The 25,056-nt window shown below is 44.8% G+C and overlaps 2 protein-coding genes across 3 annotated transcripts; both read left to right on the top strand.

Annotated features, from left to right (window-relative positions):
* Nucleotides 1-1,305: 1,305 nt before the first annotated feature.
* hoxb8a (homeobox B8a) lies at nt 1,306-7,906 on the top strand. 2 transcript variants are annotated; one of them, XM_028411143.1, is made up of 2 exons: nt 1,306-2,448; nt 6,772-7,906. In XM_028411143.1, the coding sequence occupies exons 1-2, from the start codon at nt 2,016-2,018 to the stop codon at nt 7,188-7,190; spliced, it is 852 nt and encodes a 283-aa protein (XP_028266944.1). In that variant the 5' UTR covers nt 1,306-2,015; the 3' UTR covers nt 7,191-7,906. The 2 variants fall into 2 exon arrangements, with proteins under 2 accessions (XP_028266944.1, XP_028266945.1); XM_028411144.1 differs by having other exon boundaries at nt 1,311-2,448; nt 6,775-7,906.
* A 2,536-nt stretch (nt 7,907-10,442) lies between these two features.
* On the top strand, nt 10,443-17,506 carry LOC114439299 (homeobox protein Hox-B7-B-like). The gene is made up of 2 exons (XM_028411146.1): nt 10,443-11,145; nt 16,666-17,506. Exons 1-2 carry the CDS (start codon nt 10,590-10,592, stop codon nt 16,950-16,952), a joined length of 843 nt encoding a protein of 280 aa, XP_028266947.1. The 5' UTR covers nt 10,443-10,589; the 3' UTR covers nt 16,953-17,506.
* The last annotated feature ends 7,550 nt before the right edge of the window (nt 17,507-25,056 follow it).

Below are 25,056 nucleotides of genomic sequence, written 5' to 3' on the forward strand. Positions count from 1 at the left end.
ATTACTTCTCAAAAAGTCGGAGTATAATCAGCTGATTCAATGCAACACAGTCTGTAATCCAGAGTGGTGGTGGTGAAAATATTTGGGACTCTTGTGTCAGTGCTGACAATCGAAATTAATTTCTGGCAATGATATGAGTGCTGCCACTGAAATGATGGCACCAAAACTAAAATAATAAGATCACAGTATCAGAGGATGAGCCTGTGATTCAGATCTCATCATCTCATCTCTCCTTTACGAGTTCCGTATGGCCAAGCTGTACCTTTCCACGACTTACGGCTCGTTACATGACCGTGCTCACATCCAGCAGAGAAAACAAGACAAACATACACACACTTCAACACAAGCATGGATGACGCCTCTCTCCCTCTGTGTCTCTGCTGCAAGGGGAAGAACGTAAACAAGCGAACAGAGCCCGTTTTACTGAGCTTTATAGTTTGTTAAAGCGTTTACAGCCACTTTCTGCTAGCCTATTACCCTCCCAGGCCCTCCTTACATGTTTATGGAGATCATATTTATAAGAGTAGGCTGTGCGCTGGTCAGAAAGCACGCTCGTTTATTTTCTGACCAGCAGCACCAGTCAGGACGGGAGAGAGGACAGGCTCCGACAACTGGTTTTAAAACCTCAATTACATTTATAGGCAACTACTTGTTAAAACCGATACCAATTAGGAAGCTGTACCCCTCCACGCTCTCGCTCCCTCGCTCTCCTCAGTCTGAGTTAACCTCTCTCTCTCTCTCTCTCACGGACTCCCTGACATTTTCGAGGCTCATTCACTTTGCCCCCTTTGCAGCCACGCGCACATCTTTAAGGATTCAGGGGGAGAAATGGGAAAGAGCAATTAATGAGACAGATGCTCCCAACGATGTATAGTAATACCCCACCCATGCACACGCACGTACACGCACACGCACTATATCACTAACCACCTTTGGGCTCAAATTTAAAGTAAAAAATCCCAATCTTCTCATTTTTGGTTGGTTGGATAGAAAAGGTGTGTGTGTGTGTGTGTGTGAGCGTTTGATCAGATGCAAAGCGGCAGATTTCTCATTACTGCCCACTCCTCCTCCTCCTCCTCCTCCTCCTCCTCCTCCCCCTCCTCCTCCTCCCTTGCTTGATGCTGCACCTTCACCCCCCCCCCCCAATCCTCCTCTTCCTTCTTTTGCATTATCACAAGCGCGCGGAGCTTCTCAAGCCTACAGGAGACTATCATCTGGGACTTACGTATTAGGCGCGTGCGAGTACAAAAAGAGCGTGTGTGTGTGTGTGTGTGTGTGTGTGTGTGTGTGTGTGTGTGTTCGCGTCCGTGCACGTTTGTCTATGTGCGTAGAAAAGCCAATGGGATGAAGAGCTGATAATAGATGCAAATTATCCCTGAAACCGACACACACACACCGGGGGGAGAGAGAGGGAGAGAGAGGGGGACAGCCAAAGAGAGAGCGAGAGAGAGAGCGAGAGAGAGAGAGAGAGGGAGGAAAAAATGAAACAACTCATTTGCAGAGGAGTAAATCACGGAAAAGCCGTGTGAGCGCGCGGCAGGGCTCCCGCTTATACAGCACCAACACCGGAATTGTGATGCGCACGAGCCCTTCCTCCTCATCTGCTTCTCCCTCTTCTTCTTCTTCTTCTTCTTCTTCTTCTACTTTTTCCTCTTCTTCGCTGGGGATTTTATGGAATCGGTGTGAGTGTTGTTCTTGCTGTGGCGGTGTTTGTGGTTGTTCCTGCTCCGGCTGGCTGCCGTCACCGTTACCCACACCGCTACCGGCTCGTCTGTTGTGGCCGTGAGGGGGGAACACCACAACAACGGTCACCGACACCGGCGGCAGACCTGCCTCATTCTCCCTCCCCTCCGTCTCCAGTGTGTGTGTGTGTGTGTGTGTCTCAAACCCCACGACAGAAGCAGCCAAAAAAAGAAAAGAAAACACAAGTGAAAGCCGCCGGGCGCTTCCTTCAAACCCTGTGACTCTGCCGAGCTGAACACAGACCGAAACAACCCCAAACAATAACACAGAAGATGAGTTCATATTTCGTCAACTCGCTCTTCTCCAAATATAAAAGCGGAGACTCGTTACGTCCGAACTACTACGAGTGTGGTTTCGCTCAGGACCTGGCCGGCAGCCGGCCCACCGTGGTGTACGGCCCGGGCTCCGGCGCCACCTTCCAGCATGCTCCGCAGATCCAGGACTTCTACCACCACAGCGCCTCCACGCTGCCCAGCAACCCGTACCAGCAGAGCCCCTGCGCTGTCACATGCCACGGGGAGCCGGGGAACTTCTACGGATACGACGCCCTGCAGCGACAGACGCTTTTTGGGGCCCAGGACGCGGATCTAGTCCAGTACAGCGACTGTAAACTGGGAGGCGCGCCGGGACTTGGCGGAGAAGACGCGGAGGGGACCGAGCAGAGCCCCTCTCCAACGCAGCTGTTCCCCTGGATGAGGCCGCAAGGTGAGGAAACGGAAGGACAGTTTCTTTCTGTGAGTCTTTTGGTCTTGTTCCTACGAGGTGAGTGTCCCTGACAGGAGCAGAGCTGCTGCTCGTCAGGAAGGAGGGCAGAGAAAACAGAGGAGGACGCTGCAAAAGTGGCTTTAAAGGTTTAGAGCGGGCAATTAGAACTTCCTGTATTCAAAGCGGGGGACAAAAGCACGTTTATGGTTTTATTGGCACCACCAAAACTTGAGAATGAGTTTAGCGCTTGAATCGCACCGGTCATATACTGAGAGAATGGGCGAGAAGAGCCGGAGAAGGAACTCCGAGAGAGAGGGAAACAGGGGAGGGGGGCTAGACCAGAAAGAAGTGAACCTCAGAGACCTCTTCATGAGAACCCCCTTCAAAACAAAAAAACTGAAAAACAGAAAACTCCTGTGGGTGAGGATGGGGGAGAGCTGCTGTTTCCAGACTCTGAACATGCAGCTCAGACCAGGGTTAAACGTTTACTGCCTTTTTCCTGCTTTTACGACTTGCCTGTGGTCAGAGGGATTATTTGGCTGCACGGTGGCCAGTTCCCAACAGGGTTAAGGCAGGGCGGGACTGTATGGTGTACAGCTGCGTGTGCGCGTGTGCGTGATAGAAAAAGAATTTTCACATCTTCACAACGTGTGTGATCTCTATACCCCCATACCGGTCTGATCCGGGGACTCAAATATCTCAATGATCCAACAGAAGTGATGATGTCCGTCTGATTTGTGTGTTGTGTGTGTGTGTGTGGTCCAGGTATTATTCATGTTATGGGAGCTAAATCTGTTTACACAGTCACACAAAGCAAGTCACCAAAAACGTCAATCATTTGCCTAAATTTTAAGGTGCAGACTCGTTTTAAGTCTCCAGGAAATGAACGTAATGTCCTCTAATGTCATGGATACACAGCGGTGTGTGTGTGTGTGTGTGTGTGTGTGTGTGTGCTTTTGACACACACACACACACACACACACACCTTCTGAATATGGATTAGGCCAGATCCGTTCAAGTCAATCAGATTATAAATCAGGCAAGAGAATTAAAAACACAAATGTGATTTATATTTTCTTAAATAATTATTTGAAGGCGGGTATTATAAGTGATGGCTTAAAACAACTGCACAATGCGCCTGATTATGCGAGAAGGCATTTCTGTGTTAGAGAGACAGAGAGGGAGAGAGAGAGAGAGCGCAGTGAATGGATTGGCATGTATAGTAGCCTATTTTGTTTGAGGCCATATTTCTTGTGCTGTGTGTGTGTGTGAGAGGGAGATATTTTATTTTATTGCTTATGTTCTCGGCTGTATTTTAACGTGAGGGCTGCAGACAGGTTATGGTCTGGACAGGACTTTTGTGGCTTTATGATTATTATCATAAAACAGAAAAATAATAAATAAAAAAACGCAACACACGTCTATATATTTAATTACAGCACCATTAAGGAAGTAAAGATATTATTAATAATAGCGCCTGACGCACATTTACGCACGTTTTTATGAACTTTCCTCAGTGTTTTCAGCGTGTTTGTGTTGCTTTTTCTCCCCTTCCCTGTAACGTATCCTCGGCTTCAGCCTTCGTGTGGTGCCGGGCTGCTGGAACAATGCGTCTTACAAGAAATGATCGATACAATTCTGTATTTTTCCAACTTTGTAATTCTGCACATACTGCCAGTAGATGCAAAGGCAGTGAAAAGTGTTGGGACAGGTTGTTGTACTTTTACTCCTTCTTCCTGATCTTCCTACCTGTGAACGTGTTTGTTTATTGCTTTAGATTTGGAGCACTTGGATGTTCATGCGTTATTTAAAAAAACATTTTCATGCACCATCTGTGCTGCACACTGAAGGAGAGACGAGCGGACAGCGCTGTGGGCGAAGTGCATAATTGGCGGATTTTACGCATAAATGCTGGTTAGTTGGCTGCATTATTTTGGAAGCCCGGTAATGTTGTGGGTCCACCACCGGACTGACCGACCACTTCATTACAGCCATTCTTCTTTCAGTAAGTTGGACAGTGATTAGGCTCATGATTAATAGTTTTCCAGCTGGATATACTCCCTTCTCCTACTCGCCGTGCAGGCAGCGCAGGGGCAGAAGAATCAAAACAGGAAACTAGGCTTGTCAAGCCTCGCAGCACTGCGCCGTTAAAGGTCCAGGACTGCTTCGGTGCGCACGCAGTTAGAGCCTGTGCAAATGTTGGATGGGATATTATCGTTTCTCGGTGTGAGGATTTATTATTAGTGAGCAGGAAAAAGGCGGACGTGTCTTTTGTGTGTTAACAGGAGGATGGAAAGCAGCGACAGAGGCGTTCACTCTCCGTGCTTACCTCGGAAATTTCCCTTTAACGAGGGGGCATATTTCATCATTTGTATCATAAAGAGGTCTATCGCCCCCTCCACACCCCCGCGCCTTTTTATGTTAGCATCTCCTCACCAAAGGGGGCTCATACTCTCTACTGGAAATACCTGTGAGCCTCTCAAGCAGAAGACTTAATATCCGAGTTTGACTCGTGAATATGAGCCCGTTTTACGACTTAACCCCTGTGGCTGGAAGTCTTGATAAATCATTTTCTCTGTACGACCTTAAGCATGAAAAAAGAAGAGAATAGAAATCTGATTAGGCCGCTGAATGAATGTACTGTACTTCTGTAATGGTATTAGTTCCTTTTTGCCCCGGCTCTCGCTGGCATCTGCTGTGGAGTGGAAACCTCTTTTCTCCTTCCTCCAAATGTCAACTGCCAAGTGCAATACATTTGTTTAGTGCTTATTGAACAGGCTTTGTAAAGGTTTCATAGGAATAGGTCCTAAAATATTTCCTAATGAGGCATGTGTGTTTTTTCTCGCTCCATAAAAGACGCCAAAACAGGAAAATGCCAAATAAATAAGATAAAAGATTAATCACAGCAGAATACCTGCGATACAAAGACGGCGCAGCCGCGGTTATGGATTCAACCCCCCATGCTTGTTGCCACTCAGGATCAAAGCGTGTGTTAGTTTATCCACGAAAGTGTTTCCATTTCCCTTAATTCATGACTGGTGACAGCGGTGAATGTGGCGCCGCTTCCCTTCAGGTCCCTACAGCACGAATCAGGCGCCAGCCCTGTGACAGATCACACATACAAGGCGTCACTTACAGGTTCACGCGTTCAAAGACTCTCCTGTCTTCAGCTGGCGGCTCTGAAGAAGCTGCTCTGGGCCCACACAAGGACACTCTGCGAGAAATCTGACGTGGGTCAGGGCACCTTCTTTAAATTAGTAACCAACCTGTAGGACTTGGTTGTAGTATAATAGAAGATGTTTTCACGCTTTAAAAAACAATATAATATCATCAGTGCAGACAGACTTTATATACATCTGTCATTATATTAGCAGCAAATGCGCGTCCATCAACGTCACTGCCCTCTAATTTACCCTGAAACATTACTGTCCAAACTGTGTGTGTGTTTGTTGACGCACAAAAACGCAGGTGCTTTAAGAAAAAGCAACATTTATTCTGAGTAGTTTGAGCTGAACTGTCCAGTGGTGCATTAAGCAACATTTTCCTTCAGATCAGTGATTTATAAGCTGTATTTTTTTTACCTTTGTCACTTTGTCCTTGTTTTATGGCGCAATAATCAGGAAGTAAGACAAACACGTGTACGGAAACATCATCAGTTACACAAACGTGTTTGTATAAAGTGAGTCTGCTGCCAGGCTTTCATGGTTACATGCTGGTACATATGTCCGTTTTATTTGCCCCCTCTGTTTTATTAGAAGCACAAATATGTTTCATTTTCCCCACCACCTTCAATCGGGCTGAAAAGTTCAGATTATTTAAAACTATATCACGTTTAATGGAATGTCAGCTTCTATCGAAGCTCCCGTCTGTTCTCTGGTTCTTCGTGCGCGTGTTTTACGCCTTTTTAAAGTATTGACAAACTTCATTTTTCTCCTCTGCGAGGCGAACTGATGCTTTCAGCTTTACAGGAAAAAAAAATCACCTTTAAAGTTTGCACCATTACAAATGAAAATCTCCTCCAACCTCTGTCCTAATATTTGTGTGCAGGACATTTTTCCCTTTTTAAAAATGGTTAGCATCAAATATTGATGCGCACTTCTGTAAGTGCTCAGGCTGTTATATAAGGGGTTTTATAACGACTGCAGTTACAGTGCGGTGGAGCTTTGATGGACTGGATGAGTTTCTGTGTGTGTATGTGTGTGTGTGTCTCTTTTTGTGGTGCCCCTGTAAATGTTCACATGACTATCACATGATTTTCATCTCTAATAATTTCCCCTGTTCTCACCCTCTCCCCCACTCCTCACCCTATCTCGTACCCCCCAGTAGCTGCGGGCCGGAGACGGGGCCGTCAGACCTACAGCCGCTACCAGACTCTGGAGCTGGAGAAGGAGTTCCTGTTTAACCCCTACTTGACCCGGAAACGCCGCATAGAGGTGTCCCACGCGCTAGCGCTGACAGAGCGACAGGTGAAGATCTGGTTCCAGAACCGGAGGATGAAGTGGAAGAAGGAGAACAACAAGGACAAGTTCCCCAGCAGCAAGAGCGAGCAGGAGGCCATAGAGAGGGAGAGAAGGGAGAAGGAGCTGCGCGAGGGCGGCAGCGGCAGTGGTGGGGAAGGAGGTGGCGGCGGCGGTGGAGGTGCAGGTGCAGGTGGAGGAGGCTCGGTGTCGGTGGCGGGCACGGCGGGGTCACAAGCCTCCGCCAATGAGGATTGCTGCGAGAAAACCCACAAGCAAATGTAGGAGGAGAGCGGCGTGATTAAGGAGCTGAGAAGATGCGTGTAAATGTTGGACAGGATGGGGTGAGGGCGGGTGAGGAAGCTGTTTTTGTCTTAACTGAGGCCACTGGACTGCCCCGCAGCCTCCCAACATTCAATGGAAGGGAAACCGAGTCTCCAAAATGGCGACTGAAAAGGTGGCCGGACTGGTGAGGCCTCGAGCCTGGTCGGGTGACCAAACAAGTAAAAAAGAAAAAAAACAACAAAAGAAAACTTTGGGAAAAAATGTTGCAAGAAAATAAACTGAAGAAGAACAAATTGAAGCGGGAGGGGCCGAACCGATCCAACACATAGTCTACACTAGTAAAGCAAACAAAAAGAAAAAGATAGCTTCCTTTCTTTGTGGAACAATTATCGTGGAAACATTTCTATATTGTTAGAAGTTTATCATTAACAATTTTATCTTTGGCAGCTGTATAGTTTTTAAGTTAAAATGATGATGGTGCACTTTTTACTGTACTTCTCACTTCTATGTTGTTGTTGTTATGGCAATGATTGATGATGATGATAATGATGATGATGACGTAGCAATTAATGAAATTTCCAACAACATGAAACTGCCTATTTATGCCGTTAGTAGGTCGGGTCTTTTTTACACTCTAATTGTCGTTTTAGTTCGTTTTTGATCGATGGTGTTTGTTTTATGTTGTCTCCTTTTTTTCTCCTTTGGGTAAAACGCATGCGCACAGTGCAGATTAAAAAAGAGAACATTCATAAAAATAAAAGAGAGAAAAAAGTAATAAAATGCGGTTTTCTGCGTTTAATTTGAAGCAGGGATCTGTTACGAGTCAATACAAGTTATGAGGCTTCATTTTATTACTGTAATAACACACGAATATCACACACACAGACACACACACTTTCCTTTCTTCCTCTCCTTCCTTCTGCGCTCTGTCAGCACCCAGACTGATAAAACCGTCCAGTTCACGAGGCCAAACATTTAAGCCTCGACTCGGAAATGTCCTCTTAAAACAACAGCCCCCCCCCCCCCCCAACACACACACACACACACAGTCCACATCTATCCAAACACGGCTTTATTTATGGTCCTGGTCCTCCACCTCTACTTACACCATTATAGAGCTCTTTATTCGCCATTACAGCGCCTTCCATCATCATCACGATGACGACCTGAGGTCGGATTGTTTCCATATGGGAAGATCAAACACACTGAGCGTGGATATTTACACATATTCGCATATACATCTATATATCTGTACAGTTGGACACCAACTTTTTTCCTATTGTTATCAAAGCAGTAAACATTTATATTCTCTGATGAGGTTTCCGGTTGATTGGGAAAGAGATCCGCGTTTCTAGTTTTGCCTAAAAACCTTGATGAGAGGTCAAACACTGCGTGCGTAATAGGCGCAGGCGCGCGGAGAAGCCCTTTGACGCACGGTGGACAGACGACGCTCGATAATACAACCTGGGAGAGTTTTACAACTAATGTTTTAGGCAGTAAACTAAACTGTCCACTAGACTATGTGTGCTGGATATCCGCAAAGGCCTCAGCTTTATATTCCAAAAACAATATGTCCCACAAAGCAGCTGAATGTCTTTTGTGCCTGTAAATCTGTCCACTCCAGCTAACATTGCTGAGCAGATAATTCTGGCTAACATCATGCAGGCTTAAGCTTTCATTACAGCCCTATTTTCTGACCCATACTTTCAGATTGTATTAAAGACTGTCGAAATGTTTGCTGTTGAATCAAAGATCCGATCCTGATGACATCATCCAGCCTTTCTTCACACTTTGGAAAGCTGCTGTAGAGGCTGTTGCTATAAGCTAAGTGGTGCTGTGATCTTCAACTTGCACAAATTGTTCTTTCTGTTTAATTTTTATGGTGAGTTTAGGGTAATACACCATACAGTGACGAAGTCTGCCTCATCAACAGAGCAACAATATCTTTAAAGTGACTTGACAACAGTAACATTTTAATTTTTTTCTACACTGCTACATGAAACAAATGGAACAATCTACCCTTCTTAATGATAAGGCACTGATAACGCAAAGGCAGCATGAGCATGACGCGTTTTACGCATAACATTTAGACAAGGCGCTGAAAATGGGAGAAGTTTCTGTGAATGTTCGTGGATTAAACAAACACTCTCTCCAGTCTGAAGGACCAAAGTCACAGCATACATTTGGCCTGTTAAACATTACAGTCAGCACAGAGATGTTATCCCGCCGGACTCAGCGCTGCGTGGCGGGGACAGGCACAGATCTGAGAGCACGTAGCAGAGCACCTGCACGCCAGGTGAGCTTCCTCTGCCGCGGGGAAGGAACCGGTGCCAGGGAACGGAAATATACAGATCTTGAACTCGCAGACAGAGATGGTTTATGATGAAAGGCTTGGGGAGTGATCCTTCTTCTCCCACCTTCTATGATTTTATAATGGCTACAGAAATGTGTTTGTTTTTTGAAACATCCATCCTCTGCTCCCAACACCCAGCCGGGTTTCTAGATTTGTTTGCCTGGTTTATAGCTCTAATATTTCAAAAAGCTTGCCACAGTGGTAAGAAATATTAACCTGTAATTCATCGTGTTTTGATTATTAAATTAAAGTAGAGTGTGGTCTCTTGTAGCTGCAGCAGATGCAATCTTTCACTGTGGGCGTTATTGCGGAATAATTTTCAAGCGTTTGACTGCTTCCATACACGTTCCTCACGTTCTGTAATGTTGTTTACATTACATCTATTATTCTGCACTGCACCGACCAGTCAGCAGCAGAACAACAGCGCGTTTGTTCTCCTGTGCGGTTCCCTCTCTTCTGCCTGTGTGGTCTCTGCAAAGTATGACTCGAGATGAGACGTTAAAAACAAGGACTCCATCTCCTCCTTTAGTCCTCCTGGCAACTTTACGCACGTGTTCAATTCCAAGTCCAATCAATATCACATCTAATAGTATTTTCCGCCTTTTGCTCACGACCTCACCGGCAAGCAGGACTGTCAGAGATTTAAGTTGGCGCTGAGTGTTTGTCAGCCTCAGCCGTTTTGTTTTCCAGCCTTACACACGCTCTGTGATTAGTGGACACGTTCCGAGCTGCTGCATATTGATTGTGTAATATAGATGCTTTGTGTACTTTGTGTGTGTGTGTCACTCCCTGTGTATTGCAGCTAATTCCTTCCATTATAAAATTGCATCCTGAGGGAAACCCCGTTGGCCATTGGGCATCTTGACATCACATGGACCCGTCATCACGTGGCCAGCGAGGCAATGGGAGGTAGGGGAGGAGAAGTGTGGGGTGGGGTGATTTTTTGTGTGTAAATCTAGATAGTAATACCCCGCCAATAATTCACGGTACCTCGTAAAGGGCCGACATTAAACCGCCCCCGGCCTACAAATCACCGGTGCCAAATTATGAGTTCGCTGTACTTCGCCAACGCGCTGTTTTCCAAATACCAACAAGCTGCCGCGAGCTGCCCTGCTCTGCTCTTCACAGACTCTCCAAATTCTTCCTCCCAGTCTTCCTCCGCTTCTCCTGCCGTGTCTTCTTCGTGCGCCCTCGTGGCCAGCGGATATCACCACCACCATGTCTCCAGTGGGAGAGACAGCGGTAGGCTCCCGTCACCTCCCTCTTTTTCTTCTCCTTGTCTTTCCTCCACCTCCTTCCCCCCCTCCTCTTCTTCTTCTTCATCGTTCGGTTTGTCTCTTTCGGGACTGAACGGGAACAACGGGGGTACTCAGCCCAGCGCGCATCCTCCCAGCTCATCAGAAGTACGCACACGAGGAGCTAATAACTCGCCTGGAGCCGGGCTACTGTGCTCTCCTTTGCAGGAGCAGTTCTCCGCTTGGCCTCAGCTCTGCTCACTGGCAGTCAGGCTTCCTGAGTCGGCCTGCAGGAGGCAGGCTAGCCCGGAGCAGCTGCCGGTAAACGAAGAGAGGCTGCGGATTTACCCCTGGATGAGAAGCTCAGGTGAGAAAGGGGAGCAAGGGGGTGGCAAATGGGCATGGGGAAATTATGAGAGGTGATGAGATGATTTATGAGGCCCCACAGGTGAGTTGGAGGGAGACGCGGGGAGGGAGGGTCAATGTTTGTGTAAGAAGAGTTGGGGGAAAGGACATGAGGAATAATTGGCTGTGGGTGGGAGGTATGTGTGGGGAGGGGGTATTAGCTGGACCCAATAATTACGTTAAACGCTCTTTAAAGTGTTGGCCCGGTTGCGCAGCGGCCACTGTCAGTAGCTGAACTATGTCTGCCTCTTTCTTTCTGTCACCTTTTACAGCCTCTCTCTCTCTCTCTCTCCCTCTCTCTCTCCCACTCTCTTTGCAAATCTTTTATGGCTCCTCGACCTCCATAAAACCATAATTTAAGACTTTGTGAATATTCATTAGACGCCATTGTGTTTAGGAAGGCGACACAAGCGCAGGGGTGGCTGGAGTTTTAGCCTGATTTGTTTAAAAATCTTAATTTTGGCGTTCAGGATTATTATTATTATATATTTCATATACAGTGTTTGGCTGCAGCTCACCTCAGTCCTCTGCGTCCTGATCTGCCTTGTGTTTCACTGTCAGTACTACCGGGCCCACTGAAAGCCTATTGTGCTATTGTGGTGTCGCTACAAGCCGCTAATACTATAAACACTATAAATTATCAGATGGGTTTGATCTCTGAATGCCTGCCCTTTCCCCTGATTGTAAAAGCGGCTTTGTGAGACAGCAACGGACCGAGAGCTGAATGGATGCCTTGGAGCCTCGAACCACAACAAACACACAGCGCACAAAGACTATTTTATGTCTGAGTTTAAACACTGAATAGTATCGTGTCAAAACTGCAGAATATGCTGAGAGTCTATGCGTCAAACGTGCGTAAAGTAAAGGAGACGTCTCTTGGATGGAATCCATGTGCGCGCATATATTTTTAGCTGCATATGGATGGGTGTGCGCAAAGTTGAACATTGATCTGTCCAAGTGACATTTCTACTTTCTAATAAATTACTTTCATTCCACACAAACATTGCCAAGATCACTCTCAAATATCTTTGGAGAAATCAGGTGACTTCACATTAGCAAGAACTTCCTGGCAGCTACTGAACAGCACATGCTTAATTCATTTCCGTCACCGCTGCACCCTGAATGCGCGTGAAGGGTGAAACCGAACTGAAGTAAATAGACATGTATTGTAACTTCAACAATAAAATTAAGACCTATGTTAACTTGTACACAACAAATAAAAAAACGCTTAACATAGATGTCTTATTGGGAAGTGGAACATAGGTGAAACCCTCTCTCTCTCACACACACACACACACACACACATTACAGAGAGAGAAAAACATATTTCTTTCTCTTGGCACTTCTAATCTTTTCTCTTCTAGCTGGTTGGTGTGTGTGTGTGTGTGTGTGTGTGTGTGTGTGTGTGGAGGGGTCGAAGCAGCCAGCCTGTATAATGAATTTATAGATTTTAATTTAGATTCGATTCCAGTCCAAGGCTTTTGAAGATGATTGGAGAGAGAAGTCCCGGATGTTCCCGTTGACAGCGTCGAATATAAGACGAGCATATAGCGCTTATTAAAAGAATGCGTGCATAAATACACAATTCATAATTGTTTTATAAATGTATTTTTGTCTGTCTTTGTGTGCGTGTGTGCACAAGTGAAAAAAAGATAGAGTACAATGCAGCCTCTTGTTGCTGATGCCAGAAAATTCCAGCTAAAGCTCGAGAGAGAAATCAACCAACACAGCAGCAAAATATCACCAACCGAGACACACACACACACACACACACACACACCACCTCGCCTTATGCAAAAAGGAAATGGTACAGAGAGACACACACACACTTCTACGCTGCTGACACTCTGTCAACTTACACATACCGACCGCTGCCTTCAATAAAATGTGGCAAACATGCCGACACACGGAGGAGGCCGCGGACAGAAACATGATGCGTGGGGAGGCAAACATTCTGCCGTGGCCTTTAAAAGCACAGTGGGTTTGTGTTTGACACAGTGAGGGCAGTGTCGTCATTTGGCCTCATCAGATGCGCTTTGTGAAGATATTCTAATAATCCATTTTTATCAACATGAAAAAACAGTTTAATATGTGGACATACTCTTCATTCATTACTTTTAGTTACTTTTCAGGGACACGAAGGAGATAAGCAATAAAATGAGAGGTTAACACGTCAGGCGGAAGTCTCTGGCGATTACACGAATATTGTCTTTCATCTGAATGTTAGTTTGTATTTAAATTCCAAAAAGCGACTGTAGACACGAAATACATGAGTGGTTATGTCGTGTATATTTTGGCATGTTTCAGCTTATGTGTGTGACAGAAAGAGTGGAAGAAAGGTCACGTGAAGACACATTTAAGATTAAAAAGGTTTGATAAATGGGATAGTCATCTCTGCGTTATGACTGAGAAATTATTATTTCCCAGACATGTAATTTAATTTTAATAAATAGTTTGGTATGTTATTTTCTGCCAGTCTGTAGGCTCACTTCGAACTTGGAGCTGTTTAAATACGATGTAAACTAATTTATGCCTACATATGTAAAGATTTTAATGGAACAACTATCATTTCTCCCTGGCTGTAAAAAAACAAACAAACAAAAAATAAGTTCAGAAAAAGAATTAAGTGCAGTGCACTGGTCATACATGTGCCCCAATCCTCCATCAGAAAGCTTGTAGTCTTTGCCCGAGAAGGCCTGGAAATCAATATCAAATCAAAGTAAATCCATTTTCTTTCTTCACTTCATTCACACCCAGCAGACAGACAGCAGCTGGAGGCTTGGAGGATTTATGTCCTGGAGATTTATTACAGACATGGGAAAAAGTATCAGTGCGACAAAAAATGTGGTGGGTTGTTCCTGAGCTGCATGAGAACACACACATATTCAATTCACTTTGTTTGGGCTTCACTGGCACAGCAGGCTGTGTGTTAGAGTTAAAGTCAGATTAGGAGAAGGTAATGCTAAGTGTTTAGCAGCATTAGTAAAAAACAGCCATACATACTTAAAACATGTGGGTGTTCCAGGGTGTGTCTGCCTCCTGAGAACGAAAAGCCTCCACCTCCATGTAAATCAAAAAAATTAAAGGTGGAGACATGTTTGAATGTTAGGGGTAGGCAAGTGGTAATTATGGTTAAGATGTAGTTTTCAGAGTTATGTCCTCTGAAGTCTACACATGTGTGCCTAGCAACCCTGTTCCTCCAGGGGGACTCACAGCCACACCCCGGCCTTCTGGGAGGAAAAGTCCCTCCAGCAAGACTAGCGTCGGCCCAGGGCTCTTCAGTTACCCAAGCCTGGTAGACCTCTGACGGGAGGTATCATCTGGTGCCCCAGCTTAGTTTCCTGTAGGTGCAGTGAAGTGCCAAACTTCTCAGCTGATCTCAGAGTATATGTTTTTTTGCTTGTATTTGCAATCTGGTTCTTTTGGTTGTTACACAAACTTCATGACCAGATGTGTGTGAGGACAGGGATGCAGACAAACCCACATTTTCCTTATGGCTCAGATCCCTCCTCATCCCTAAAGTGCAGCTCAGAGACCACATCACTGCAGCTGCACCCAGCCTACGGTCAAATCTCCCTGTCCCTTTATCCATCACTTCAAGACAAGACTGAGATTTTTTAAACTCCGCTGCCTGGGACAGACTTTCCCCCTTTACACCCGGAAGACACATAACATCCTTCTCCACACCAAGTGAGGGTTAGAGGCTCGCCTGCCATGGAGCTAGAAGGACAACGTCATCTGCAAGGAAAAGATATGTGAATTCTAGTCACCATGCAGGGCATCATCCTCACTGTAACTACATCGGTTCCATGATCAACAAGGAAAACATTTCTATTTCAAGCTGTTATCAACCACAAAATGGCTTCTACCTGTGTTCTGTGTGTGTCTGACTGCATCCTGTCCTCTATCCTGTGTGTGAGCCTGTGATTGTGAGGAGTCAGAAATCTTCCAGCGCCCTTTTACGAGGCCTCACTAAACACCAGCTAATGCCGTTAAAGTCGGCGCAAACAGTCACAAAGCCAGGCTACAGGCTGGTCATTCCCTTTTATTGCTGCTCAGATGGTCAGCAGTGTCAGCCTGGGCTTCTTCACTGATTCCACCACAGAGCTGTAGCATTTCAGTCAAAACTGAAACATCAAGAGCTAGTTACCTACAAAATCATTACAAATAGTGCTGAAACTGACTTTGGAGCACAGCTTTCCTCCAGATTTGATCCTTTATATTACCTGCTAGACATTCCTCCATATCTTCCCTGACTCTCTGTAGAGGAAGTGAGTTTAGATGTTGGCGTGGCCCACAGATGACCTCTGAGCTGTGAAAATGGGCCTCAGTTTCTCTTAAACCTTCAGGCGTTGTGTGACCCAGTGAAGACAGAGGGTCAACATGGTTTCTGTGGGCTTACTGAGCACCGACTTGTGCAGAGTTCACATGAAGAGCAGGGGAAAGAGGTTTTTTCTTTTTCTTGAAATCAAATTAGCAACACTTCAGCGTGTCTGCTGTCAGCCTACATCAGCAACTTGACCCTCAGCATGTTACCATTTCAGCTGACTGTAAAAACATGAATCAGTCACTTAAATTCCCTTATTTTTAATGTAGTCTGTCTAATTTAGTGGTAAACAAGGTGTGAAGTAAATACAACACAGAGAAACAGCAGCTGAGCCCACAGTGTGACCACATCATCATCTAACTGCTTTATGGTGTTTACCGAGCCACAAGTCAAATGTTTGTCAGGAAGTGGAGCTGAAGACGAGCAGTCAAGTCAAAAAGGAAGCTACCAGTAAAGAAATGTGGCCAAGTGATTATTCATCTCTTCATTTTAAAAGCTATTAGACACTGTAACGCCAAAACCTCAGTCTGCGTCATTTACACACTTGGCTTGTTTTATATTCAGTTTCTGTAAATGCTGCAAAACAATAGTGCATATAAGGAAAATATTGGTCTCTGTGTTCCAATTAAAATGTCAGATTTTAAAATATAAAGTTAGAATATGAGGCAGTAGCTTGCAGGTCTGAGGCACAAATACAGTCAAGTGTGTATCAAAGGTCTTTTTGCAAAAAAAAAAAGAATACAAAAAAACATTTAAAACCTACCCCCATTTTACAACTATGACCTAAAAATCAAGCCTACATTTAAAAATACAGATTTTATTTTCAGTATTTTGGATATATATATATTTTTTTGACCACAAAATATTTTCTTGTTTTTTTTCCCCGCAAATTTTACATAAGGTCAAATATACATATAATAGAAATTGTTGTTATGAAAACAGTGCATTCTTCTAATATGTGCTCAGTGAGAAATATTCTCTGAACTTTGATCCTTTCATCATGTGTTTATTACTATATTTAGTTGTAGGTTTAACAACTGAACTGATATAGTAAAAAATAAAGCCTGAAAATTCAGTTCAGGTCAGAATTCATGCTGCACGTTAAAGACCGGGGGGATTTTATTTTGAAAGGTGCATTTGTTGACATGTGTGCAGGTGCGGACAGACGCAGGGGCCGGCAGACCTACACCCGCCATCAGACCCTGGAACTGGAGAAGGAGTTCCACTTCAACCGGTACCTCACGAGACGGCGGAGGATAGAGGTCGCGCACGCGCTCGGCCTCACGGAGAGACAGATCAAGATCTGGTTCCAGAACCGGAGGATGAAGTTTAAGAAGGAGAACAGGGGCACCGTGAGCGAACCTGCCACAGCAGCGACCGGTGAAGCGGAGGGAGAGGTCGACGAAGAAGAGGAGGAGGAGGAGGAGGAGGAGGAGGAGTGATTAAAAGTGATGATAACACGGTCACTGCTTAAAGGAAGACTGATGCTGCTGCATCCGGTGTGACGTGAGACCAGAAAGAGGCAACATGGCTGTTAACACAGCAGCTCATTGTTTTTAAACAGCAGTAACTATAACTATCTATAAATATGTAGCCTATACATCGCTTTCACATTAAGAACCATTTTCATTTTGAATTAGTTAATATTTCCTATTAAACAATTTAAAAAGTTATATTATCACACAAATATCAAGGTCAGCCGATCAAAGATGAGTCTGTGCACACGCCTACAGAATTAAACACTTCATCCATCACGTGTTGATACGTTCTGACTGACGTGATTTTTTTTATTTTATTTATTTAGGGTAAAATAACTTTTTTCTTGTCTGTCCATATAAAACTGTAATTAGAGATTACAGATCGTGCTCTGTGTGCGGTTTAATCATGTGTCCTCATTTTAGTATTTGAATCTCCTGCCTTCACGTTGTCGTCAATGCTCAGACTAAAAGATGTTTTAATGTATGTAAATAATAAAACACAACTGCATAATCTCGAATTATAGTCTCTGATATGTTTATGTGACCTCTACCCGGCCCGCTGTTTGTTAATGCTGGATTATGGTGGATGGAATTTATTTATCAATCCTCTAATAATCCTAATCCCCCGAACAGGAATCACACCTCAAATTAGTTAAAGATCTGAATCTTCTCATCCTAGTTTTTGGTCCACAGACACTTCTGTGTTTGACATGAACAGGAATTATAAAGAATTCTATCAACACACACACACACACACACACGCACACACACACACACACACCTACAGATGCAGGTGTTAGCATGCATTAGAATATCACCCACTGTCCCATAGAAAAGCTCACACACTCCATTAGAAGCATTATTAAGCTCTAACCAGGTTTTATAGGTTTCCCTTTGGCTTGTGAGTGTGGTTGTTACTTCCACACATTATAAACCTGCGCTATAAGAGTCAGTCAGTGAGTGTGCTCCTAAAATATCCTCACGCTTCCTTTGTTAATGTATCAGTGGTTGTTTACATCCCTTCTGTTTCAGCTAATCGCGTCCTACTACCAAGCTGAAGGCTGTTCACTGAAGCTCCCATCACAAAAATACACAGATGTATTTGAAGTCTAACGAAAATAATTAAAACATCTTACAAATAAGCAGCTGTGCAGGCACTATACTGTTTAACACTGAAAGGTGCAAAGCGACGGGTCAGTGTGGACTACTGAAGCAAACTAAAGCAAAACAAACAGCAAATAATTAAATTAATTTATATTCTCCAGTAAACTGAGACATAGATCGTCTTGTGTGTCATACTGAAAACAGCATTTTATTCAGCAGAGATATTTTACTCATAAGCTTTAGTGATCTGACCTGAAACAAAGATGCTACTAAATGCTACTTTCTGGCTTCGGTGTATGAATATGAGACACAAAGCAAAAAAAAAGCTTCCTCATAATTTGAGTCTTAGAAGCAAAAGAAAAGCTACATTTGCTGCTGGTACAGTTAGAAATACACACAGATAATCCACAGTTCAACCTGAGGAAACAAACACTCCCAAAAAGAAGGCATTTTTCTGCTTGTATTTGTAACACAGATTTCCACAATAGGAATTGTAGGAAATGAAAATTCTGCCTGGATTATTTTAAAGGTAAATTACATTGTTGTGATTCTGGAGCAACAACCAAGCTCCAGCCTGCAGACCGTCAGACCCTTCAGCTCGGAACAGAAAAGCTGCAGGCTTCCCAAAGTTACCTGTAGCACAGAACCCCCAAAAATCCACGTGTTCCTTTCAAGCCGCTGCCGAATCCAGAGGGAGTTTCAAGGAGAGCGGTTTGTGTAAAGGTCCTCGGTTGTCTGTGGAGGCCTGAGTGAAGAATCAGAGGGCGTTGGTGGATTGGGGGATGTAGCAGGTCTTAATGTCTTTATGGCGTCCATGAAAAGGCCGGAAGCCCCAATAAAAGCAACAACACACAAAAGGAACCAACAGATCGTGGGGCCTGTTCGTGCCTCCTGTTCCCTGCCGCTGTTTTACTTTTCTGGTAATTTTTAACTTGGTGTATTTGCAAAGAGGAAGCGTCTCCTGCACAGCAGACACCGCGCCGTGTGGAAGGGTCACACGTGGGTCACAGAGGTTTAAAATCAAGTTTTCTGGGTTTAAATGGGATACGAACTAAATCTGCACGCTGACTGTGTTATGAACTGATTTGATATGCGGATCTGGGCTTGGATGCAGAGTTCAGTAGCCAGATGGGACAGATTCTTATTTACGCAGCAACATTTTTGCTGAAATTCGCAACAGTATATTGGATGCTTCATAATTCAGACACGAGAAAACAAAACAGATGCTCATATTGTTCATACAGTATGTGGGGCGGTGCGTGCGTAAAATCTCATTCTTATTGGCGTAAACGTGTAATTTAACTCATCAATACGTTGGTTTTGATGTCAAAGACGCTTTTATTCCGTTTGGTCAAATACTGGACTGTGAAGGGTCCTGTTAGGACACAGAAGGACTTTCTTTTTTGCATACTGCAGCAAAAGAGGCTGCACCTCACTAATACAAAATCCGCGAGGAAGAAAATCTCCAGCATGCAGAGAAAATAATATTTCGTCAAAGGAGACGGACAGGCGCCGAAGAGAAGAACACATTTTCCCTCATTTGAACCCAGCTCCATGCTGTTATGTTGGTTTAGGTGCAGGATTGTTGTATAAATCCGCTGCATTTCTTCTTCGCAGTGTCTGCAGCCTGCAGGCCGTAAACAAGGTGATGCGTTGCCGCATTGCGAAACCGCTTTTACGCATGACGTTCCAGGGCCGCACAGACACTCAGGTGACGCTGTTGATTTGTTTGCAGATCGCAATGAGGCTAAATTTCACTTTGTTTACTTTAAACTTTGTATTTTGCAGAATTTCAGGGTAGCAGTGTAGACAGCATGCAGAGAAGGAGTGGGCTGGGACGCCACTGTGGATGTCTGCACTGGATCCAGAAATATTCTATATTATTTTACATGATGTTAGTCATACAATTCATATCACCTACGTGGTCAGATGGTTGTTTCCAAACGTGAAAGCCATTTAAACACGGCAGTGGTCCCTATTTCCAGCCTCACGTCCTATTTGTTTCACTAAAATGTCAATAACACCAGATCTGTTTTCTTCTTTTTGGTATTATGTGACAAAGAGTTATTATTTATTTACCCTGCTACCTTACCATCCTAAGTTATTACTGGCTTTGTGTTAAAAAGGGCATTTGGGGAAAACACTGTAATGTTGTGCATGCACCACATTACAGTGTTTTTAAAATAAAAAAAACATTTCATGACAAGGACTAATACAAAGGTGAAGCGCAGAAGAAAGCAGAGAGCTCAGTGTTAAGGAGGCTGCAGCCAGTGTCTGCTGCTGTTTATGAGGGCATAGGAAGAAGAAGCAGAAAATGGCGGCGGAGAGAATGTGAGAGAGAGAAGGAGCAGCTCCACTCTAACGGCACTCCATGAAGAAATGCAATAAATTCCTTGTTGTTTTATGAAAATTTACAACTTTGTGATACAAGTTTATGAGTGGCCGCGCGCAGGGATTGGCCGACGGGCTGGTCATGTGGACGCGCTTAACGTGAACATGAACTTTTTATGATTTCCCAAGTGGCTATATTGCTGCTGCACTCCGCTCCGGCCCGAGCAGCCGCTTCTACCCGGGGCTCGTGAGGCACAGCGCGGAGCCAACGGCGAGGACGCACGGCTCTAATTAAGCGGACTTAATGAGGATACTAGTTGTGAGTGTGGCACCGGCACGAGGAGAAAGCAACCCCCGCCCTCCTCCTCCTCCTGTTCCTGTTCTTCCTCCGCTATGGCTCCTAGTTCCGTCTGGTCTCGTGCTGCCGTCTACGATAAATCGGTTGACCGAGATGGGCACGGTTCCGCTGTGGTGAAGCGAAGAGGGGGCGAACTGGGAGATCCAACCTGGGAAACCCATCCCGAAGATGACCTCATTATTTTTATTTTTAATTCTGATAAGACATTTGATTTCATTTGTCACTTGTCACTGCCAGAAGCAGGAGGAGGAGGAGGAGGATAGCAGGGACGGCGATGAAGATGACAGCAGTGTTTTGACGACTGGGTGACAACGGGAGGGGGACGCCCCCCCCCCCCCCCTGCCTCCCCCCTCCCCCCTCTTCCAATTCCTCACCCTCACCTCCGCCACCCCTCCATTCAATTATCATCCATCCATCCGGACTTGGGCTGTCTCGTGCCATTCCGGGGTGCCTGGCTGCCTGCACGCGGGACGCCGAAGTGAGCTGCAGGTGTGTTGGGATCGTGACGGATTATCAACAAACGGTAAGAGCCATTCATGCACGTTTCTCCTCCGGCAGCCATGCGCTGGCTGCAGCATGCGCAACGCTAAAGGAGCAGAAAGGGGGAAGAGAGTCTCTGCGTGATTCGGATGCTTCTGGTTGATGCATTAACGTTATAAATGAGGTGCTACTTTCCCATCTCAGATTAAAGCATTTCCTCGCTGGATTAGGCTCCATGATGAATTATCCAGATGAATTGACTCTCTAAGTGGTGGGATTAAGTACAGAGGAGCCATCCATCGGTTAAAACTCGGCTGTTTGAAATCCGGAAGATTAGCTTACATCTTTTTTTTGCCCAAAGCCGAGCAGGGTGCAGTGAGGGAGGGGACAGTGGCTGTTCATGGGAATGAGGATGTGAGTGCAGGTGTGCCAGATTTGGCAAATCACCATTTAAAAGAAAAATCTGAATCAGCCAGTGTTTCTTACATCTGCTTTGTCTGCCTCTGGTTGCAGTTAGGACTGTAAATTGTAGACTCTGTCTTTCAGTGTGTGTGTGTGTGTGTGTGTGTGTGTGTGTGTGTGTGTGTGTGTGTCCTTAGTGCCTCTGGGTTTTTTAAAAACTGTTTCACTTCCAGATCTTGGTGGAAGAGCTTCCAGGTTCTTGCAGCAGATTGACACCTGGTGTGTGTGTGTGTGTGTGTGTGTGTCCTACAGACACAGGAATGCGTGTCTGTCCGTTCAGCCCATTTTATGACTTAGTTTCCTTTCTCATTTCCTCCCTGGGGCGGGCGGGCTGTTTTTTTTCTGTGAGGTGAGGACACCACCCAACAAACCCCCCACTAACAACCCGCACTCACAAACACATCTGAGAGTCTGTCTGTCAAGTCTTTGCTCTGCAATTTGTTGCTGTCTCAAATATCAAACACCTCGACCAGAGGGAATCCCTTCATCCTCAAACGCATATAATCGATATGTTTTTTCTTTTCTTTTGCAAATGCATTGCAAATGTATTAAGGAACTGGTTAAAGTTAAAGTAGTTGTTATTTTTTATTTTAATATCTAATGTTTGTTACAGTGTTACACCGACGGTCAGGCTGCTCGGTAGTTACGCATGGACACGTCTGAAAATAAATATATTGAATAAAAAAACGCACTATGTAAACATGAAGAATATGCGTTGAAATAAAACATACTTTCATATATAAAGTTTATAGTTTACATCTCAAACCACCTTTTTAATCATAATGCAGGAACAGGACTCATGCCAGTATTATATACCCGCTCCATTTTATATAGTGCATGTTTTTATGGGGTGGTAATTTTGCAATAATCTTTAACGCACGTGCCAAAGTTTATAAAATTGTTGCATTTTAAATTAAAACTATTTTGTACGAATACCACGCTATATCCTGCTGTATTAAATACACTCTATGAACTGAACATAGCTCCTACTTCTTCACCGGCCGCTTTTGTGCAGGATACTGCTCGATATGTTTTTATAACTATTAGAATATCTGACGTTGGTTTATTGGTTTATGAGGACTTCAGTACCAACAATGAATAAATAGGGGCACAAAAACTGAAAATATAAAATATAGACTGTTACTATCAGCATTATTAAGATTATTGGTATTAATAGTACAAAGATCCAATAATTCAGAGAGTGTGTGTGTGTGTGTGTGTGTGTGTGTGTGTGTGTTAATAGTCATGCATGGGGCACGGGGCAGGTTTATGGGTTCATTTATTAAAAACAAAACAGAACTTTTTCAGCCTTTATGAGACAGATCAATACTCATTACTACCAATATCATGCAGACCGTGGATAACAAGGAAACAGTGGTTTAATGTAAAAATACATTCTAGAAAACAGCATCAATCCATGGCTGTGAAAAGAAAGGAGCTAAGCTAACACGTAGCTTACTATGTTTACAGCTGCAGCAGCGGCGGTCACACGGACACTGAGCCGGGACAGTGCTGCTGTGTGGCGGCGGTGCTCGCCAGTGAGCTCCCGAGCAGGACTCAGCCCTCTAACAAAACCCTCTGGTGCCATCTAGCGTCCTGCTGATAACAGTACCGAACACAACCACACGTTTCTTCCTCAGGTTTAATACACACACGTCTATCACTCTACGACACACAATAGCTGTGTGTTCTGGGCGTGTGTGTGTGTGTGTGTGTGAGGATGGTCTGTAGCTGTTGACAAACGGATGATGTGTCCACTACTTTGCTTTTTTTATCGTCTTTGGAATGAAAACACACCAGCCATGACGAAAGGCAGAGAGCGAGTGCACGTGGTCGCGCACAAGTATGTGGGGGCGTGCATGAGTCTTTTTTCCTCTCTTTCTTTGTCTTTGATGTAAACGCAGAGAGACAGATTTGTGGCACTGGGGTGGGGGTGGGGGGGGGGGGGGGGGGGGAGAAGTTGCTCTGTCTCGCTTTCTCTCCAAGGTTAGGCCTCGCGGCTGTTGCACTGTGGTGAATGAGGCGTAGAGAAAGCCGTGCGCGCACACAAGAACAGAAAAACGCACCTTGAGGGTTCTTTGTGTGTGTGTGTGTGTGTGTTCGCCCAAGGAAACCGAAGCTTATGAGGGTGTAAAAACTTGTGCTGATTGGTCAGGGTCGCTGCTTCGATATGCATAAGCAACCAGAGGCTGCACTGTGCGCGTGCATGTGCTTCAATGTGTTCGTGTAAACATAATAACTCGTCCTTGCTCTGTGATTTCATTTTTAGTAGCACTCATCTGCAGATCTGCTGTGCCGCCCCTCCCCCCTAGATATATGCACCCAGGTGTGTGTGTGTGTGTGTGTGTGTGTGTGTGTGTGTGTGTGTGTGTGTGATTATTTAAAAGCGCCTGCTGAAGGGAATGGAAGCTACACAGTGCTGTATTTAATTTATGACCACAGCATCAGACTTTAATCCGGCATTCAAAATCAGCACCACTGCATTAACATCGGACAGAAAATCCATATTCTCCCCTCTCATCTATTTCTCTTCTAGTCGACATCCAAACACCTCGATTGGATTTTCTGCGTAGTGAGATTATGATCAGCACGGCGGTATCACTCCGCGCCATTATTATTCAGCTGAACACAGCCTAACAATTCCACTACCATCGCCTACATCTTTATAAAGACTGTATAATAATAATAATAATAATAATAATAATAATAATAATAATAATAATAGCCGCTTTGTTACAGCCCCCTGTGAGGACTTGGATCCGTCCTGACCCCGCAAGCTCGCCTTAAAGCAGAAACTTTGAGGAGAAACAGGCGGCCCTCCTCGTGATGCCGCATTCATCCGCCCGTTAATGTGTAACTAGTCCTCGGGCCCTTCTACGGCCCAGAGCTCGGCCCACCGGTAATAGTCCGGTGAACTGACCCAGAGCACGAGCTCACAGGACCCTGAAGGTCGCGCTGCCTGGAAACCATTAATCGGCTGAACAGAAACAAAACAAGCAAGAAAAAATCACCAGGCAGGCACTTTCTCTGAGTTTGTCATTACACTGTGACACGGAGGTCGCACACAAACACACACACACAAAACTTCACTACAGCAACAATAGCATCAAAATATGTGTAAACTTCTGCAGCGCTGCACAGTGAGGGTCAACGGAACTTTACCATGATCCCGCATGGAGAGGATCTAACATGTCCATTACTTGAAGAAATGTCCGAGCACAACACACATCTGTAGCAATGCGCAACAATTTATTTACTCAACGTGGATTTTTTTTAACATTCAAAAACATCACCTCACTTTTGTTTTAAATTACAGCCACAGAAAATGTCTGA

The sequence above is a fragment of the Parambassis ranga genome, chromosome 8, assembly GCF_900634625.1.
Source record: "Parambassis ranga chromosome 8, fParRan2.1, whole genome shotgun sequence".
NCBI classification, from domain to species: Eukaryota; Metazoa; Chordata; class Actinopteri; family Ambassidae; genus Parambassis; species Parambassis ranga.